The 21658-nt window shown below is 48.0% G+C and overlaps 1 protein-coding gene across 1 annotated transcript; it reads left to right on the top strand.

The window, feature by feature from the left end:
- Nucleotides 1-395: 395 nt before the first annotated feature.
- Nucleotides 396-3540, top strand: LOC119213048 (protein Tob1-like). The gene is made up of 2 exons (XM_037464061.2): nt 396-634; nt 1743-3540. The coding sequence occupies exon 2, from the start codon at nt 1926-1928 to the stop codon at nt 2952-2954; it is 1029 nt and encodes a 342-aa protein (XP_037319958.2). The 5' UTR covers nt 396-634; nt 1743-1925; the 3' UTR covers nt 2955-3540.
- The last annotated feature ends 18118 nt before the right edge of the window (nt 3541-21658 follow it).

The raw sequence follows: 21658 nt of genomic DNA on the forward strand, positions 1-21658 counted from the left end.
TTGGTGCACGACAGAGCGCAGCCTTTCACAGAGGATATTTAGGAATGCTTCACCTGAAACGGACACATGAAGACCTGTCAGTCTGTTACCTTTGAACAACGACGGTGCGAGATTTACTTAGTATTTTTTAACAAATAAGGCTGTCAGAAGATATATTTGCTAGAAATTTGCTCGAATAGAATAGTCCGCGGCACACGAAAGACGAACTACTACCGTAAATAGAACCCTGCGGTTGATCGAGCACATAATCCTCCAATCACAGCGGTAGTCGCAGTGGTTTTCGATGACGAGCCAGCGCTCGTCCAATAGGACCACGTTACTGGGTGTTGACCTCTGTGAGCCGCATCACCACCTCCTCCTTGTCCGTGGCGGAGGACTACTATAAAAACAAATCAGCGAGAGTTTTAAAGGGCAGAGTTGTAAAAACTCCCAGGCTGTGGGGAGTTAGCTTACCAGCCTGTTAATCCGAATTCAACTTTACCCCACGGAAGCATCGCCTGGAACATTTTAAAGACGCAACGACGAAATACGAACGACATTTTGTATCTCCTTTAGAAAGTAACGCTAGCGCCTGTACGAAGAAAAACGGATCAGACCCTGATTATTGAAAGAAAAAGCTGTTGTGAATTTCCATGTAAGTAAATATGTATTTACTTGACGTCAGCATAACATTCGTGTATTCGTGAACGGGAGCACTTCTTTGCTTTTACTTCTCTCACACAGGCGTCGCTGTTATTGAACGTTGATCTTATTGTCTAATACTCCGTCCGTCTAGCACTCGGCTAAATCGGATGCTAAGTAGCTTACGACCGATCAACACGGTCGTCAGTCCAGATCGTAGCGAGTTTCGTGCCCTACGTCGCCGTTACCGTGACGTTGCCGTCGTGCTCTTGGGTGCCCCGCGGGGTGACACCGATAACCGGCCAGTCGAGCTGACCCGTAACCGCGTCTGGCATTCTCAAAAGCCACATAGTCACATAGCGCTGCCTGTGTGTTCACACCCTTCATTCATTGGCTAATGCTAGCTGCTAACGGCTGCTGTAGCAGCGCGAGGAGAAAGGGAGTCGGTTCTTATGTACGTGTCTCCGTCCCATGACGCGAGCTACCCCCCCCCCCCCCCCCCGCTCCTTTCGTCGTATTCTTGCCTCCACCGTCCTAGAAAAGGACGGCTTTACAACCGTGTGTGTGTGTGTGTGGACTTTGAATGTGGATTATGTAACGGCGACAAGCTTGTACGTGCTCCTCCACCCGCCGCATAGCGCCGTCAGTGCGCGGTGGAACTCGCTAGAACAGCCTGCTACGGGTAAAGAGGAGACGGCATGTTTGGAACGAAGGATTTCTGGGTGTTTTTTTTTTTTTTTTTGTCCGTGCGTCAAATGAGGCGATCGAAAAAGAAGAGAGAAATCGTTGTGACATGACACCAGGCGTCAGATCCTCCGCCCTCGGTAGAGGTCAACCGTGCGCTTGTATTTGTGTCACAGCAGACCGCTGGGGACGCGCACTGCTGACAGCCTCCGAGTCAGTGGCTGCTATTTATTTATAGCTGTGGATATTGTACAGCTGATATGCAGCACTGCTGGGGGAGAGTAGGGGGGGGGGGGGGGGTCACAAGCCGATACGCATTAAACGTCATTGATCACGATGTTTAGTTTTACATGCATGGAGAATTGTCTTAATTTTTTTTGTTGCACAGTTCAATAGTTTTATATACTCACTGCTTTCCTCTTTTTACTTCCTTTCAGGATCTTTAACCTAACGCTGTTGCAGGACGGATATTAATCTTGGCAACAAGCAGTGCTTTTTTTTTCTTCATTAATCTGATCATTGCTGCCATAGTTTTTTTCTTTCTTTTTTTTTTCTTTTTTGCGAAGCTCTGAAAAAGCAACTCTGAAGGGAAGTAGAATCTCCTCGCCTCTGAAGCAGCTATGCAGCTTGAAATTCAAGTAGCACTCAACTTTATTATTTCCTATTTATACAACAAACTCCCTCGACGACGCGTGAACATCTTCGGCGAAGAACTAGAGAGGCAGCTGAAGAAAAAATATGAGGGCCACTGGTATCCGGATAAGCCATACAAAGGTTCGGGGTTCAGGTGCATCCACGTAGGGGAGAAGGTGGATCCCGTGGTGGAGCAGGCTGCCAAAGAGAGCGGGCTGGACATCGAGGACGTCCGGCATAATCTCCCTCAGGACCTTAGTGTGTGGATCGACCCGTTCGAGGTGTCCTACCAGATTGGGGAGAAGGGGCCGGTCAAGGTGCTCTACGTGGACGATAACAACGATAACGGGTCGGAGCTGGACAAGGAGATCAAGAACAGCTTCAACCCCGAGGCCCAGGTCTTCATGCCAATCAGCGAGCCCGTCGGGGCGTCCTCAGAGTCCAGCTCCCCCTCGCCTCCCTTCGGGCAGTCTGCTGCCGTGAGCCCCTCCTTCATGCCGCGCTCCACCCAGCCCCTAACCTTCACCACTGCCACCTTCGCTGCCACCAAATTCGGCTCCACAAAGATGAAGAGCAGCGGCCGCGGCGGCAACAACAACAACAACAACGCCGCCACCACCCCCAACAGTGGCGGTAGCAACAAGGTGGTCCGCACCTCCCCAACCAGTAATTTGGGTCTGAATGTCAACACCCTACTGAAGCAGAAAGCCATCTCCACCTCCATGCACTCGCTGTACGGGCTGGGCCTGGGGCAGCAGCAGCAGCAGAAGGCCTCCGCGCTCTCCCCCAACGCCAAGGAGTTTGTGTTCCCCAGCCTCCAGGGTCAGGCCAGCCCCGGAGCCGTGTTCCCCGGGGAGGGCTCCCTGGGTCTCGGCCCGGCGCCGTACAACAATGCCTTTGACGTGTTCGCCGCCTACGGAAGCCTCAACGACAAGTCCCTCATGGATGGCCTCAACTTCAGCCTGAGCAACATGCAGTATTCTAACCAGCAATTCCAGCCGGTCATGGCTAACTAAACTCGTCATAGCGATGTTATTTATGAATGATGGTGGCTCAAAGAGAAGGAAAAACAAAACGCACAGATAGGGAAAACTGGACTTTCAAGAATATAGCGTCTAATCAGTCAAGCGCATGTGCCCAAGGGTGTTTTACTGTGCCCCTTGAGTTTGTTTTGACTAAAGGCTTGTACAAACACATCCAGGCGTGGTTACTTCAATCCAACATGCATTGTTTTTCTTTCTTTTTTGCCAACCGAGCACAACATTTTTTTACCATGTTGAAAATACTCAAAACGTAAAATATATAAAAATACAAGCTTCACGTTTTGGCCTCTTACAGTATTTTACAGGTGGTAAGACAAGGCTGATTTTATGGATTGGCACGACTAAGTGGGGTATCTGTCTTTTTCTAATTGTATAATTTAATTTAGTACAGAGTTTGTAAGATATCAGAGTATATATTGTTTCTATGACATGGTGTTGCATTTATATCTTTTTACTACTCCAGTGATCTGTGATGGCTGCAGCAGCTTTTTCTTTTTTAAAAAGGTAATTGTTAAAGAAACTCATCTTTAAAAAAATAAATGAATACATTGAATATTCTCAAGATTGTGTACGGAGTATTCCTTAGAGGTGGGATTCAAGTGTAGGAATATTTGCTTTTTCTGAAAAATGAATTGTATTTTCTGTTAAGAGGTTGAACAGATTTTTGCTATACAACGGACAAAATGTAATCGTATGAATATTAATTTTGTACCTACATTGTGCAATACTTGATAAAAACAACAAAAAAAATACGGTATAACAAAGTATTTTGAGTCAGTGTCTTACATGTCAAGAGGGACTGAAATAGTTTATATTGTTAAGTTTGTATTAAATGCTTCAAAATGATATGCTTGTCTTTATTTTTTTTAATTTCATATTTGCACCCTGGTCTTTTTAATAAAATAAACTCCAGTTGAACATGATCTGTGGGGAGCTTGACTTCTTATTGCTTGTTAACTACCATTATAAGCCGTTGCTTTATATTCTTTAAAAAATCTCCAGCAGCAGACTTTTGCCACCGGTCTGTCCAATCAGACGTTCGTATTGATGGTCACATGCTAGCAGTTGCCACTCTAGTGTCATGAGGGCAACCTGAGGTTGAAAATGACGCCACTCTGCATTCTCTCAAAGTGGAAACCTGAAGCTCACAGCGTATCGACCCCAAACTTTGTATGAGTTCAGGGTCAGCAGGGCGAGGGGCCGTTTGCTGTTTAGTAGCCACGTGACGTCCCTGTAGCCGTGTGGGCCTTCCCTTTGCTGTCTTTGTTGATTTCAGGCTGGCCGTGCGTTGGTGTGGTACCGTCACCGGCTAAAAAAAACATCAATCACTGCAACAAGAAGTGTCGTACGAAGGAACAAGAAAAACCTTCAGCGCGTTTAGTTGCTAACGCACAACTCTCCCAAAACAATTAGATAAGGATTTCTGTATGACTCAAAGGTTCAAGGAGGATGTGGCTTTGTTTTTATGTTGAAACAATTCCTCCTCCCTTCTTTGTCAAAAGACGTGCTGTGTACACAAGTGTCATTACGGCAGAGCGAACCCACCCAGCTAAACACACCCAAAGCCGGTATTGGGACGCAGTGTTTATTTTCTTAAATGTGTACCTGTCCACAAGACTCACCTTTCATAGCACCTGGCGTTTGGTTCACCTGTGAAAGTACTTGGCTACTACAATTCTGTAATAGTGAAATTTTTGAAATGTGCTTTCATCCAAAGTAAGTTAATATCCTGTTGGCCCACCTTAGCATGAAGACTGGAATCTGAAGTGAATTAAGTTGGGTTTTTACACGGTTTGGGCAAAATAAAAAGGAGGTACGAGATATTAAAAATAAAAAAAAAACATTGCAACCGTTGCAAATGAAAATGGCAGAAGGAGATTTGCTGATCCCGTAGCTTGGACCCATCGCAGCCAGTGGCCACCAGCCACAGTGACCATTCTCCTCCCAGTGCAACCAGGTATGTGCAATAGCTTTTCATACTGGGATTTCGAAACACATTCATGCACACACACACACACACACACACACACACACACACACACACACACACACACACACACACATTTACACACAGAAACACAGAGTTCCACATGACCACCATGGTTTTCTGGGATCAACAGGCCCACAGATGGTCCGGTGTCACACCAGCTGAGAGACTCCCAGTGGGGTGTTGCCTTGCTGGGTCTCCATCTTGTCTGTTCCAGAGTTTGCTCCCCCCCCCCCCCCCCCTTTGCTCCAGAGAGACACATTCCTGACACCAGCTTTGCACATTACACACAGGTCCTTAAAATTTTGTATCTCTGAATCAATTCCTATTGCTCTCAAGCCTTTGTGATGAAAAATTAAGCTAGAGTATGCCGGCTGTTAGCTTAGCTTAGCTTAGCATAAAGACCTGCTATATTTATAAACATTTAGATATGTGAAAGCACTTTTTAGTGCTTACATGAAAGACGGTGTACATGACGTAATGAGCGCCTGCATAGTCGACCCTGAGATTTAACCACAATGTTGCTATGTAGAAGAGTATTTTTAACATTTGAGCACCATGTGTACTGCTCAAATAAATAAACAAATTCAACATTTTGCTCATTTGCTTCAATGGCACAAAAAAGAAATTAGGCCACTTGTGTCATTCTAGTAAATAGCTGCCTAGTTGCTTAGCATATAGCATGAAGGCAGGCTAGCTCTGTCTGAAGCTAACAACGCCTAAAAGGTGACCTCTGAAGTGTGTTAGGGGGGATTGTAGCGGGATTTTGTTGCCTTTAGGAAAAGGCACACATGCTGTTAAATGCATTCTTCCAAAGTGTGCATAGCTTAAGCTAACTGGCTGTTGGTTGAAGCTATGTTGTTTACCAAATGTATTAGTCTTTGTCTTCTTAGCAAAGGGGAATCTAAGCTTCAATGTTCTTTTACAAATATTAGGCAGTGTTTGGTCATTTCTCTCTAAATCTATAGGTACAAGTTGTTGTACAAACAAGAACTTATATTTATTATCAATTTCGGGATTCAAATGGCTTGTAAACACAGTGTTTTCAAAGGTCAAGTCGGAGGCAGCCCTCCTAAAGTGCAGATGATACTTCTGCATTTCACTAGCGCTACCAATCCATTCCAGCAAAGGTAAATGCATCCAAGTATTTCAGCACAGTGCCAGGGAACCAAAAGAGGAGCTGCAATCCAGCAGGCTTTGGATTGTAGTTGATAGCAGATGAGGATGTGAGATCAGTAGGCCAGAGGTGAATCTCGCTATCTGGTGTAAAATCATGAAGAAAATGACCCATTTTCCCATTTTGTCGTTGCGTGTTAATGGGCGCCGTGAGGTACGAATCCTGTGATCAGAGCTGTTGCCTTTGGGAATGTTAAGAAGTGAGGTGCTCCGGATTATTACGTTTGGCCTCCACAGTGGGGCGGGAAAATTTTGAGCCAGAAGAAGCTCAATATAAGGAAGCTCCACTTTTCACTTAATCAAAAGGAGAAAAACCAGAGAGAGGGGAAGCTGAATAGAACATAGAAAAAAAGGCCTATCCAGTCTGTTATTCACTGATAAACCCGTAGCTGAGACCCTTAATGAACACAAGCTGCGGCGCGCGCTGCCACGACTGAACCTTCGGTCGGCCGCTGCTTACAACCGCTGCCAAGTCATTTTATTGGGGATCATCCATTCGACCCTATTCTTATTCCAAGCCAGACGATCACTCAACCTGAAAGCACCACGTCTCAGCAGGATGGAGTCGTAATCCATATTTCATTGTGGCTCTGTGAGCCCTAAGAGAAGAAAAAAAAAAACAGAAAGAAAGAAAGAAAGAAAGAGCCGAGATGCATTGTTGCCCGTTGCACTTTCGTGCCTCCTCGCCTCTGTTTGTTTTGGTTTCGAGGGCGCAGTTGAAGTTGCAGTGCCGAAGGGTGTCGCACACTTCATTAGGTCTAAAAATAGCCCTTGCAAAGCATCTGCGTCATCGCAGGAGAATCCCTCCCAGCAGCCGACCTGTTGCCTGACGCTTCACAGCAGGGACGACTTGTGTGCTATAACGCCATCGGAAACAATCCTTTTTCCCCCAGCACCTGCATCACAGCCGGCACTGACGTAAGGCCTGAGAAGGAATGAATGCCCTTTTGAGGAGGAAGGTTCCTGCTCTGGAGCTATTTAGGGTTCCCTACCCCCATCAAGCCGAGACGACAATCTGGCCCGGTCTCCAAAAAGTATGCAAAAAGAAGGACAACGTCAGGGAGAGGACAGACGGGCGAGACACAGGCGTTTTCCCTCTGACTTCGCTGATGGAAAAACATGTAGCCATGACAACACATTTCCTTCACCTTTTCTATACTGCTAATGGCTTGCTGAGGCAGAAAGGAAGCTGATGAGTTAGGGCCCAGCAAGCCACCAAAGGCAAATAAATGAAATGTGCGTACAGGGTTTCCAAAGGATCTCCGTGCTGCAGCTGGACGCTGTGACCGTTAGTTGGTTTCATCTCTTTTTCATTCATTGTCCCTGTCAGGTGGTTGCATCTCATGTTCTTACACACTGTTCATAGCTGGAAGAGTAAGCGCTCGTATTTGTGTTTTCCTCGTACTGTTAACAGGAGTGTCCATAATCAAGTTCCTGTTTCAACATCATTTCAATATAACATAGACCATTAAAATAATAATTATCTTTTTTTTATTCTTTTCTTTACAAGGCAAAAGCAACCCTTGAGCCTTTAGGTAAATGACATTCCTGCCACTGCATGGTATCCATGCCGTAAAGCATTTTACGGATGCCCTGCCGAGATCAGGCCCATTTGTACGGTTTCTATGGCTGCACCTCTCGAGGGAAGCCTGTCCTGGTGGCGTGTTTGAGGACAGCCGAGCGAGGAGGCCCCCGATGGAGATGAGCTTGGCGTAACACATCTCGCTGCTCCCACATCTCTCCCTCTCTGTTCCCGACGTCGCCTGAGCCCCCCATCGCTCTCTGCACAGCCTGGGAAGTTTCTCCTGTATTTAATGTTCCCCCCGTCTGTGTAATTTAATCTCAGTGATTCCCTGCAGCTCTCTTCAGGCCGTAAACCTCTGCTCCAATAATAGGAAGCCCAGGCCCTGTCTCCTCTCTAATCTCCCGCCTGTGTGTGGATGTTTTTGTGTGCGACTGCTCTTGCTTCTGCACCACAGAGATAAGGCTGCACTTGTTTTAGCCGCCGCAAACACTCCCTTTCGCAAATTGCCATAGTGATGCCAAATCAGGACAGGTGGTTAGAATAAGCAGGCCGCTAAAAAAACATTTGTGTTTTGTGCAACTTTGCTGTTTCCCGTGCAGACTTGCTATTGTGTGAGCTATGAGGCGCCTGATGGAGCATATGGTGTTAGCGTTAGCGTGGTATATAGTGCAGAGACAGAAATTAAACAGTTAGGATGCTTCTCTGTCAAGTTTTTGAATCCCTCCATCCGATGCATGTCGGCCAGTCAAAGCGTGGTCAGACAGTTGCTGCGGGGACTGTTAAGAAAACCGTCCATCACTATTTCTCCGCCTGATGGGATGAGAAGGGATCGGAAGGACAGACACCCTGAGAACAGATGTGAAGCTCTCATACACACACACACAAAAGGGCTCTTTGTTTTTTCCGTGTTGAGGTGCCATCCCTCCAACGCCGTGTTTGATTCGCGGCTCCTTCGCCATTCCTCTCCGAAAAAAGTGAAAGCGCGACGAGGTCGGTGCCGCACTTCCCGCGGTTTAAATATTTCACCAGCCTAGAGAGTAAATGGCATTCTGATGCGCTACACGATATTCAGCCAAGGGTCAAGGTGGAGTGGAAACATTCGCATCGGTGACATTTTTAGGACTCCTCAAGAGCGAAGCGCTGCTGGGAAATCTGTCGACCGGAGTAACATCAGCCTCAGATCATTGCTCTGCGGGTCGATACAGCTTTCATTCCACCGCTCCAACTCCAAACCTCTCAGCAGTATCGACCCATCTGAGACTTGTGGCCCCCCCCCCGAGGATGTACAACACCCCCCCCCCCCCCCCCCCACCGCCCTGATATTTACCTTTTAACTTTGTAATATAGTTTCACACATTCAACTTTGTTGTCAGTTTAATGTGCACAAGCATGGGTTCATCATACTTAAGTATCTATCTTCAGAAACACGGAAGATGGGAATTGAAAGAATGTCCTCTCCACCTTTTCCTTTTGTTGGCGTGACGATGACATGCACTCCTTGACGGATCGCTCGGGTTACGGGCCACCGACTCACCTCTTTCTGCACTCCTGCATTCTTGGGATTCCTTAAAGGAGAATGTCTGACACGCTCAAAAGGATGACACACATTCAGGGCCAACCCTCACCACGTGGTCCCACGCTGGTTTGGACGAGAGCCTTTCAACGCACACACACACACACACACACACACACACACACACACACACCATTACCATTGTTCAACTGCTGCTGGGAACCACAAGGGATGTCACTTTACCGGAGTGAGATATGATGGCGGATGAAGTTTAGCTCGGTGCTAATTTGAAGGCCATTTCCAGTTTATTACAAATGACCTGGATAACATTGCACACGGTAACTCTACCTGTAATTACTATCTCATAATTACTCTTTATATTGTACATGGTGTTCTTTTTTTTATTTAATTTGTTTCTGAAAACTGGTTTGCAGGTCACCAGCATGCAAAGTGGAAGGCCAAGAAAGAATTCTATTGTTTTTTTTAATTGTGCAAATGCAACCCAATTGCCAGGATATCATTTGACGTTGAATGTTCCTGCAGACCAAGGACTGCATTCAATGTTGACACTTCTGAACCATCACTCGTTCACAGTTGGTGAAGTCATTGTCTCGAACAAAGATGTATGAAATCTATGAACTATGCGAACCAATTTGATTGTAAGCTCTTTATTCAAAACGACCACATCGTCAACACAAACAATCGTGTGTCCGAAACGACCTTCATAAACTAAACTGACTTGTATCTGGTATCATCTCAGCAATGACCTTGTCGAGATGGTTATTTCCAACAGGAAGGATTGCCAGAGATCAAGGTTTTTATTAGACTGAATTGCCCTTTTTGCGGTTGCATGACCAGAAAGGTTTGGGAAACCGCACTGAATCCTGAATCCTCTCGCCTCCTGTCCTGTGGTATCGACGTGCCCGAGGCCAAATTCATAGAAACGGGAGTGGGAATGAGTGGATTTCATCATGCATAATGAGTGTTTAGTAACTGTGTGCTAGCCCTGCTATCACCCATTTGAGTTATTTAAAAAAGAAAAGAAAAAGCCAGCCCTGGGCTCTGAACTTATATGAATGTGATCCATTCGCAAGCGAGGAATGAAACTGCATAACATCTTTAACTCAAACTTTCACGCAGCAGCAGAATTTTTAAAATAGCTCGCATTAGACACGCAGTCGAGATGTGAGCCGAGTAGCATTGTAAATTTCACTTTGTCATAAGCCTGTGTGTGTGTGTGTGTGTGTGTGTGTGTGTGTGTGTGTGTGTGTGTGTGTGTGTGTGTGTTAGAGCCAAACTGTTTCTCGGGCATTAAGATTCTCATTGCAGGATCCACTCTTTCATCCTTGGGTTCAAAGCGCCGCCCGAGCCAACGGCAGCCGGCGAGCGGACATATACTACCATTTGATGGGGTCGTGATGAGGGGGGAGCAGGAGATAAGAGAAGGGAGGGACAGGGGAGTATGGAGAGAGAGCTGTGCGAGGAATATGAGGGCACAGGGGGCAGGGGGGGCGAGGGAGTTGAACGTCGGGCAGAGCCTTTGGTGGAGACTATAGTGTCTGGTTCCTGTAAGCCAAACTTTTCCTGTCACGTCCCCTGTGACCATATTAGGGACATTAGTAAAGAGCATTTCTCTCCACATTTAACAGCAGGATTGTGTTCTTTTTTCTTATATGATTATGTTCACGTGTCTCTCACTTGTCCATCTTGGCACATTGCTTATCTTTCCTCCTTCTCTCCCAGTTCGGGAACCACTGCTGTAATCAAAGCGGCAGTGGTGATCAATATGTGCTCCCTCACATATTGACAAGCCGCACACCCAACGTCAACTGGCAGGCGTTTATAAAATACGGTGCCTCTGATCGTCTGTCTGACATCATGGCTCGAAACGTCATCAAGGGGATCGGATTTCCCGCTCGACATTAACCTGAGACACGAGAGCATGTTCGGATGCTACTGAGTGTGTGTGTGTGTGTACGTCATCATTGCCTGGCTCCTTTGTGAGCAGGGGAGGAAGATCTGCGACGGGGGAGGGACGGGGTTCTGTATCAAGAGGTTTCACCTTCCATCTTTCCATACACTGACCTTCTGAGGTGACACGCTTAGTTTGGCTGTGTGTGTGTGTGTGCGTGTGTGTGTGTATTCACAAACACTTGCTAAGCCAATGAATCATCCGCACCAATGGCTCCTAAGATGCCTTCGATGTACGGAGAGCAACAGGAGAAGGTCAATTCTCTAATGATTCTCTCAACTGTAGGTTTTCAATCAAGACCCAAGGTCCACCCATCCCGCTCTCAAACCCATGTCTTACAGAGAGGCGAAAGCAAAGGTGTCGAGGCCAGCGCTTAATGGATAGTTTGGATGTTTTGACGTTGGGTGGTGAGAGGTGCTCATTCAAAGCAAGAGTGTTACCTACACTGGAAGGCGTAATATGGGTTTTAGCCACACGAAAGGAAGGAAACAGCTTAAAATAATCAATATCCGTGTAAGAGCACGCTATATTTGGAATGTTTTCTTCACTCGTCTTCCCATCACACGCCCCTTTCCAACGAGAACCGCAAGTGAATGTGTCATTTATTTTGTCGGATTTAAAAAGCACATGATTCATTTAAAAAAGGGTACACGTCTATATAATAATGGGGCCTGTTTCGCATTCCATGATGGAAGAAGCCTTTGCTTCTTCCTCATCTCTCTTGAGAGGTGAACAATACCGACACCTTACGTATGTTTGCCACGTTGCCATGACATTTAACCCATTCGTCCACCCTAACGTCCTACGACGAGGACTTTGTCCCTCTTCACACTACATCAACCGACTTCTGACCTCCTCTGCTCCCGACATGGCCCAGAGTCAAAAAGTTTAAAATGTAGAGCCGCTGACCAAGCTGCTGCGTTTGATGCACTGAGAGTGAGAACTGGCTGCCATCTCACGAGGGAATCTTTCAGAAGAATGCTGTTTATCCCTGGTGCAGAGTTCACAGAGTGGGAGAATGAATGCCCGAAGGAGCCCTCAAACAGACGTCTGTGTCGACCGTGTGGCTGTTTGTTTTTCATTTTGATTCGTCTGAGACCAAACAAGCAGTGTTTGAAACACCAAATATCCTCTTAGTATTAAGCACATTGAAAAGAAGAAATCCTTTGCTGTTTTGTGGAAGGGTGTGGGTGCCTTTTCATTTCCTCATAGTCGGGACCTGATCAACCAGCTGAGTTTCTGTAGTTCTGCATTATCATTGTTTGTGCTCCAAACGAATCACCTGACCGAGAAGAAAGTGATGAACGTGTGCTACATTTACCTCCCTTGATAACTTACAGTATGTTATCATAACTTATGCTGTCAAGGTTTGAGCCAATAACAGGACTGCATCTAAAAACGTGAGAATTTGTGACACGCAGCACATGCCGTTTTATGATGATTAACTGTTGCACGTACGGTGTGTGAGTGTGTTTTTATCTGCCGCTCTCAGCAAAGTGGATTGTGTTATATATTGATGCCTCGCTCTTTACGCCTTCATGGACGCTAACATTAACGATGTGTCAGGCTTTTGCGGGTGAGATTAAATGTTGTATGTGTTTGCATGTGTGTGTGTGTGTGTGTGTGTGTGTGTGTGTGTGTGTGTGCATGTTTGCATGTGTGTGGAAGAGTGTGCATGATTCATTGGTGGTGGGCATTTGGAGAGCTGCTGCACTGCATGCTAAACTGACAAGAACAGCCCCAACCCTACCATATACACACCACGAAAATGGTTCATGACAAACTATGGTGTCTTTGTGAACACACACTATGTCATGTCGTGCGTTTGTTTGAGAATAGAACCGAGTGGTGAATGCTGTAATCAAATTGAAAGGTTCTCAGTTTAACACTGTTGTATCTGTGAGCTGTTGTTTGCAACGTTCACACTGTGCACCGTCAGCTGCATTTGTTGACAAGTACACTTTTATAAGAGTGTATTATTATTCCAATTAAAATAATATAGTTATAATCCTAGGATTTGAATTAAAGGAACCATCTTTATCCTCATTTGCAGAACGGTACTACGTGAGAAATGGAGCACATTGTTTTACAGAAAACTTACAGATTATGACCTTAAAAAATCTCAACCAATTGCCTTGAAACTAAAAAGGTGGTATGATTTACAAACCATTCATCAATTTGATTAAAAATAGGTGGGGTCAAAATATATTTTAATGCGCAGCAACTAACACGAGTCCCTTTCTCCACGTCTACCTCGTTCGTTCGGGTTGATAAATCCGTTTAGTCAAAGCTTCCGCTGTCTTGACTTATTGTCTTTCCAAGGCGCATGTTCCCTTATCGGAGCGTTGCAGTCACTATGCACCTCCATTAGCTTCCTGCAGTAAAATAATTCAAATCACACTAGTCTGTGCAAATATGAAAAGTTGCTACCCGTCTAATTAGAGGCCTCAAAGGCAAACAGCACAGAGGAAAACTAAAGGCGCCAGACTCTGAAGCTAAAGTCGGCTGCTGCTGTTGTTTAATGCAGGAGGAGCATTTTGGGGTGTGGGATGAATAAAACATCAGAGCACCTAGTTTATTTCCATCCTCCACCGTAACTCGTTCTTTAAATAATTGAATTTTGGGCCCGTTTGCGGCGCTGCTTCTAATTGAACCTCTTCCCGTTCAAAGCCTGGGAACCATTTGTTTCCGCGTAGACTCCAAACTCCGCTCTGTGGAGGGCTGGGGAGGGCTCCCCCAGATCACTAAAAGGGCTGGGGGTCCGTGCATCAATCCCGGTTGTGGTCAGAAAAGAGGACCGTTTGCATCCCCTTCCCTTAATGCCTGCAGATTTCAAGCTCCTCCTTGTGAGGCATCTCAGTGTGTGAGAAGCTGCCCTCCCGCCCTGGCAACCATTCAACCTGGATGATTTACCCTCTGAACTGACCCCCCGCCCGCCCCCTTCTCGCTCCTCCAGGTCAAAGTCTCCCCCTCCCTCCATTTCTTTGTTCACACAGGGTTATTTTGTTAATGTGTCACTTGTTGCCTAATCTGTCATGTTGTGCATTACAGTAGAGTCCCCCCCCCCACCCTCCCCTCCCCCCCCCGCCTTTATGCCCTCCTCCCTTCCCTCGACTTTGCAGGCCTCAATTGTGAGAGATGCTCAGCCCATTGTGCAGCGAGGTTTTTTCTGCACAGCCATGCCCTCCCCATATGGACGCCATTGTGGCTTGCAATAAATGATCACATTCAGCCCCACTTCCGCTTTCCCATTGAACGGCGCCACATTAGCATTCCGCTCCGACACATGGCGAGTGGAGCAGAGGGATTACAGGTAGTGGGCACGGTCAAATGTAAGGGAGAGGAAGCGATCCTTGGTATCGAAGACGTGAACAAACCATCATGTTGTCTAGGCTGCAAGAATTTAGGTGCAGTTTTATGGCTCTGGGTCGCTGTGGTTATTCATAGCTCAAATAACAGAAGGGGTTTTATGGAGTGAGCTAACAAGTTCGGCATAGGCCCCGTTAGGCCAGTTCAGCGGTCTGATCGTAAGTTGAAATATGACTCAGTTAATGGCCTAATTGCCCCGTGTGAAAAGGCCTGAATACCAAGTACTGTTCCATGCGAGCCCGCAGCCACAAAGCTTTCATCAATGCCATGTGGATCATCCTTTATGCTGTAGGCCACAGATGGGCAGTCTTTGGTCATATTTTCAAGTATGGTAACACACAAATGATCACAAACATAAGTGGATAATATTGATTTGCTGTTGCATTGAAGGGGCTGTCGTTGTGATTGCGAGGGTTCAAAAGAAAGCTGCATCAAATACATTGTTGTTGTTCTATGTATGTTCTCAAAGTAACAGAGAAATCTTTATAGCTCACTCGCTTGTTTCAGTTTGTCGTCAAGGTGAACTGTTACTATACCAACAACAAAGTAATGATGAATATTAGGTGGTGGAAGTTTTTGGTTAGACTAGTTATTTTTTTCAACGTCATGCACATTCCAGTCTCATATAATGTACCGTGTTATAATGTAGAAAACAATTGTCATGTTTGTCATGTCAATTACGATCGTCAAAACTTTTTTTGTACTAGAAAAATAATTTGCCAGGTGCGGTGTTCTCCTCTGCCGGCCTCCAGGCGCCTCCCATGGCCACGCCCCCGATGGGGCATAGCTGCACGCACACCATCCAGCCAATTACCCTGCAGGCTGACCTACCAGATCTCCATCCCGCTCATCACCTCCTGGCGGTATTTAAACTCTGGTCCTAAAGTCCCTGGTTGTCAGTCTTCTATCTTGGTGCCCCAGTACCCCTGTATGTGAGTTCTGGTCCTTTCAGAGCCTCTCAGAGCCTCTCTGTTCCTGCCAGTTTGTAGCGCCCTGTGAAAGCCTACCATTCTGTGTCGGTTCACGGGAATCTGCACGATGTCGTTAAAAAATAAAGGCTGTTCTGCCCCTGATTGTCGTAGCTATTGGGTCCTGTCCTGAACTCCCGTGACCTTCCCAACTTGACAGTAACATTGTTTCTTAATGTCTCTGTCTCTATTCACTCTTTCCATCACCAGGCGACTTGGCGGTTCTCTTTCTAAGAATGAGGTCATGTTTATTCAGGTGATGCAGTTGGGGACCGTGTGGGCTCCATTGCAGAAAAGACGGGCCAGGGAGTCTGCTGAATGTTCAAAACGTTTCTGTCACTGCTGTCGGTTCACAAATTAAACTATTTAAACTGTTTCTGAAAGAAAAGATTTAGATTACCTTCTAAGGGTTGCAGGTTTGAAACCCTTTCATCCTCAAAATGCATCCGTGTCCATCAACGCTCAAAGTATCGGGTCAAAAGTGATCTTGAAAGCACCAGCTCTTATTGGGCTCACTTTTGTAAACTGCTCTCAGGGTCATTGCCACTTTTAAGTCTGAGATGTAAATAATGCACACAGTCGGTTTTACCTTGAGATCACGTGTCACTGTCTGTCCCTGCTCATTCAGCCCGTGGACGTCCTCTGCTTCTGCAATAATGACTAATGTTGGCAAGAAAAACAAAACGTAAGCTGATATCTTGTTTTGGAGGAATGAGGATGTGGCAGAGGTGCAGGTTACAGCCTCCTCACCGGCGCGACACACGGGGTAGATCATGGCCTTGTGTGAGAGTTTTTGAGGTGCAGTGAATGCTGGTTTCAAATGAACTGGAGTGAAACCAGAGACGAGGTCAACAAATGGGCTCAACGGATCAGGTTGATTTGGTCAGTGTTTCCACTCACACCTCGCCGTCCCTCGACAGACCGGGCTGAACAACCAAGAAGCCCGTGCCATCATCCCGTGATGTCCGGCTTACGGAAAGGACGCATCCGGAAGTCAAAACCTATGTATAAGGCTGTGATCATTGCGAGGGATGTTTGCAGGGACGCGTTCACAAGGATTATGCAAATGAGGTCCTGCTTAGCAAATAACGATACAGGATCCTAGGGAGGAAGTTGCTCCAGCTGGGACAAGAAGCCCAGGGCGGGAAGCTGTGAACAAAGAGAGGCATGAAAGTTAGACACGATGAGAAACACCCACATGTCATATTTGCCTCCACTTACGGTTTCCTGTTTCTACTTTTTCCCCCTAGTGTTTTGTTTCGAGAGACCGGGCCTGGATGTACATGGCGCAGGACAGTGTCCCAATGGATTTGCGATTGGCATAAATAAATAAGGTATCGGCACCTGGTTTAACAATCAGTAGAGGCATTTTATTTTTCCCGTTCATTTTTACATCGATGGTACTAACCTCCCTGCAAAGCATGTTCATGGTCGTTCTAAAAGTAGGGAACAGGCCAATTGCACTCAAGCCAATTTGAGTGTGCATTTTTTTTAAACCGTGCTTGAAGGTGCACTCACACCCGCCTCCATAAAGAAGAACAGGATCACATTATATATCAGCTGCGCCCCGCAGTGGGGCGAGTATTTACACAGTTGTTCAGAGGAGTGACCGTGTTAGAGCGTGAGCAAATCAGTTTGCACCCAGAGGGCTGAGTCGATGTAGCCTCGGGGGCTCAGTGTGCGCCCGTGAGTGTCTCCGTGCAGATCAGAATCTGTGTCCGTGTTGACTGGAGGTGGAGGACATCCCACATGCTCCCATGCGAAATAAATGGGTTGGCCCGCGAGAGGAGAACTTATTTAAAGGGCAAAGGTCGCCAATGTGTCAGCAGCGTGTTTATCTGCTCGTGCTCCTCTGCACTGCCTCCTCAGTCCAACGTCAACTTATACACTCGCCTCTTTATATTCCCCCTTCTCGTCCTCGCCGTGTACGTATTGTTGCAGCCGTTGCTCTTTTTAACTTTGGTAGGCCCCGTTGGCTGCCTGGTGGTAAATTGGACTCTGGGTGTAAATAGATGTTTTATTTTCATGAGAGGGTTTTTCCCGACTTGGAGACACCTATTTCAATACTCACGTTCTACAAAACACAGCAGGCGTTAGCAAGGCCAGAGTTAACAAGAACACTACACAAATACAGCTGTCTGTGTTTATTCTGACGGACTGGAAGAGTTTGACAACATGCTGAATTGTCTCTGGAAACAGGCTATGGGTGTTAAGGCTGAAAAATATAAAAAGATGCTGCAATAAAACCCTGTTCTTTACCCATTAGAGAGACCTTCAATGTCAACACAACACAACCAGAAAACGACCAGATTAAGAACTAGATACGCAGAATCCTGGGGCCACCTTGTCGTTCACGTCCAATCCCACCTTTCAGGGGCCTGTTCTGGGGTTCGTGGCTCCTCTGTGCTTCACCAGCCAGGACTTCACTGTTGGATGGAATTTTGTAAGTGGCGGGCCATTCAGGTTAATAAACATTAAAGACGACACTGTGGCAATGCGTCATCAACAACATTTGGTTATTGAGCAAGATTTGATTAAGTTATGCTTTGCACCAGGCAACAATGCAAATGCGTTCCCTGAGCTAACGTGACGGCCAGCTGGCTTGTAAAGAATCGTTCTATGAATTAACGTTGATGTGCAGCTATCTGCGTGAGGATAATGACTCATACATCTTCAATTGCTGAAACTAAGTCTTACTCTCTCAGGATGAGCAGGGAACAAGATAAGTGACTTAAGAGACTGAATAATGACCTTGTTTGACAAAATGTGTTGTATTGGACAAGATTTTGATATATATTCCATAAAATGATATACATCAAGGATCATGAAAAGGGATAAACCAAGAACTATCATGGGAAGGTATCTGTTAGATTGTCAAACGTTTGTGAAAAGAAGGACTGAATCTCAACGAGCACTGAATCTCGGAAGAGAGAACCAATCAGAGCTAACCAGCAACACCTGTGACACCTGCAGACGACTATATTTACTAGCAACCTGACTCAGTTTGCATTTTCTCTTGGTGACTGAAGTAATGGGAGCTTTTTGGGCCTTGCTTGTTTCGGTGCTGACTGTCTGGTTTACCAAAGGTATTTCCATATGTTCCGTTGGAGACATCTAATCAAGAACTTTGCAGTGGAGTAAAGAAAATGTAACATTTGATTAAAAGCAACTGCTCTGTCCATAGGCTCTGGTTTTCCGGTTGGCGGCAATAATGAAACGAGTGGTAAAGGGCCGCAGCGGACAATGAGGGGTAAGAATATTGGTGACTTCATATATCAGGAGGTTCTTCTTGACACTCATTATTTGTTATTTTAATAGATCTATCTCCTAATGACCCCTCGATAAAGAAGGCCCTTACACTTCACCATTCGCTTGAATCCTTGTTGCTGTGGAAGTCTAAAGGTGAGCAACTTCTGGTTAACCCTATTTGATGTTTGTGTTCTTTGCGACATTATGTGGTCTTTAAGTCTCATATGTTACTTGGATTTCAATCATTTAATGTCTTTACTTTAGTCCAACTGGACACCAATCTAGTGGAAGTTGCGACATCCGCTGTCTACCTGCAAGTTGTTGAAAAGCCGCAGGGCGACAAGGGCAGCAGCAACACTGGCGTGAACGGCACTCTGGACGATGGCAGCGGAGGCCAAAACGGCACTGTGGGCGACGACGGCGCCCCACGCAACAACGGCACTGTGGGCGACGACGGCTCCGCAGGCAGCAACGTCACAGTGGGCGACAACGGCTCCGCAGGGAACAACGTCACAGTGGGCGACGACGGCTCCGCAGGCAGCAACGTCACAGTGGGCGACGACGGCTCCGCAGGCAGCAACGTCACAGTGGGTGACGACGGCTCCGCAGGCAACAACGTCACAGTGGGTGACGACGGCTCCGCAGGCAACAACGGCACTGTGGGCGACGATGGCTACGCCGGCAGCGGCAACAACGCCACAGTGGACGACGACGGCTCCGCAGGCAACAACAGCACAGTGGACGACGACGGCTCCGCAGGCAACAACGGCACTGTTGGCGACGACGGCTCCGCAGGCAACAACGGCACTGTTGGCGACGACGGCTCCGCAGGCAACAACGTCACTGTTGGCGACGACGGCTCCGCAGGCAACAACGTCACTGTTGGCGACGACGGCTCCGCAGGCAGCAACGTCACAGTGGGTGACGACTGCTCCGCAGGCAGCAACGTCACAGTGGGTGACGACGGCTCCGCAGGCAACAACGTCACAGTGGGTGACGACGGCTCCGCAGGCAACAACGGCACTGTTGGCGACGACGGCTCCGCAGGCAACAACGTCACAGTGGGTGACGACGGCTCCGCAGGCAACAACGTCACAGTGGGCGACGATGGCTACGCCGGCAGCGGCAACAACGCCACAGTGGACGACGACGGCTCCGCAGGCAACAACGGCACAGTGGACGACGACGGCTCCGCAGGCAACAACGGCACTGTTGGCGACGACGGCTCCGCAGGCAACAACGTCACTGTTGGCGACGACGGCTCCGCAGGCAACAACGTCACTGTTGGCGACGACGGCTCCGCAGGCAGCAACGTCACAGTGGGTGACGACGGCTCCGCAGGCAACAACGTCACAGTGGGCGACGACGGCTCCGCAGGCAGCAACGTCACAGTGGGTGACGACGGCTCCGCAGGCAACAACGTCACAGTGGGCGACGATGGCTACGCCGGCAGCGGCAACAACGCCACAGTGGACGACGACGGCTCCGCAGGCAACAACGGCACAGTGGACGACGACGGCTCCGCAGGCAACAACGGCACTGTTGGCGACGACGGCTCCGCAGGCAACAACGTCACTGTTGGCGACGACGGCTCCGCAGGCAACAACGTCACTGTTGGCGACGACGGCTCCGCAGGCAACAACGTCACTGTTGGCGACGACGGCTCCGCAGGCAACAACGTCACTGTTGGCGACGACGGCTCCGCAGGCAACAACGTCACTGTTGGCGACGACGGCTCCGCAGGCAACAACGGCACTGTTGGCGACGGCGGCTCCGCAGGCAACAACGGCACTGTTGGCGACGACGGCTCCGCAGGCAACAACGGCACTGTTGGCGACGACGGCTCCGCAGGCAACAACGGCACTGTTGGCGACGATGGCTCCGCAGGCAACAACGGCACTGTTGGCGACGATGGCTCCGCAGGCAACAACGTCACTGTTGGCGACGATGGCTCCGCAGGCAACAACGTCACTGTTGGCGACGATGGCTCCGCAGGCAACAACGTCACTGTTGGCGACGATGGCTCCGCAGGCAACAACGTCACTGTTGGCGACGATGGCTCCGCAGGCAACAACGTCACTGTTGGCGACGATGGCTCCGCAGGCAACAACGTCACTGTTGGCGACGATGGCTCCGCAGGCAACAACGTCACTGTTGGCGACGATGGCTCCGCAGGCAACAACGTCACTGTTGGCGACGACGGCTCCGCAGGCAACAACGTCACTGTTGGCGACGACGGCTCCGCAGGCAACAACGTCACTGTTGGCGACGACGGCTCCGCAGGCAACAACGGCACTGTGGGCGACGACGGCTCCGCAGGCAACAACGGCACTGTGGGCGACGACGGCTCCGCAGGCAACAACGTCACAGTGGGCGACGACGGCTCCGCAGGCAACAACGTCACCGTGGGCGACGACGGCTCCGCAGGCAACAACGTCACCGTGGGCGACGACGGCTCCGCAGGCAACAACGTCACCGTGGGCGACGACGGCTCCGCAGGCAACAACGGCACCGTGGGCGACGACCACAAAGGCCGCAACAACGGCACCGTGGGTGTTGGGTTAATTGTACAAAAGTTATTTCACTCATTGCTATATTTTCCTTACTAGAAGTGTTGTTCTCTTTTATACTTACTAGATGTGTTTCTCTATACAAGTGTATCTCTCTTAGTGCAGGAGGAGAAACTGCCTGTCCCGGAAAGGTATGCAGGGAGTGCAGGCAGTTTCAATGTATCTCTCATACTGCATGGGAGGAATTGCCTGTCCCGGAAAGGTATGCAATTGTTGTAGATTTTGCAGGGCAAACAGGGTTCAACTGATTTCACCCCTTCCCTCAGCAGTTGAAACCTTATGTAACTAGGGCACTCCTAAGACAATAAAATGCCAGGAGAGCGGAGGCTGCTTTAGAGTGAGTTTGGA

Source organism: Pungitius pungitius, chromosome 21, assembly GCF_949316345.1.
Source record: "Pungitius pungitius chromosome 21, fPunPun2.1, whole genome shotgun sequence".
NCBI lineage: Eukaryota > Metazoa > Chordata > Actinopteri > Perciformes > Gasterosteidae > Pungitius > Pungitius pungitius.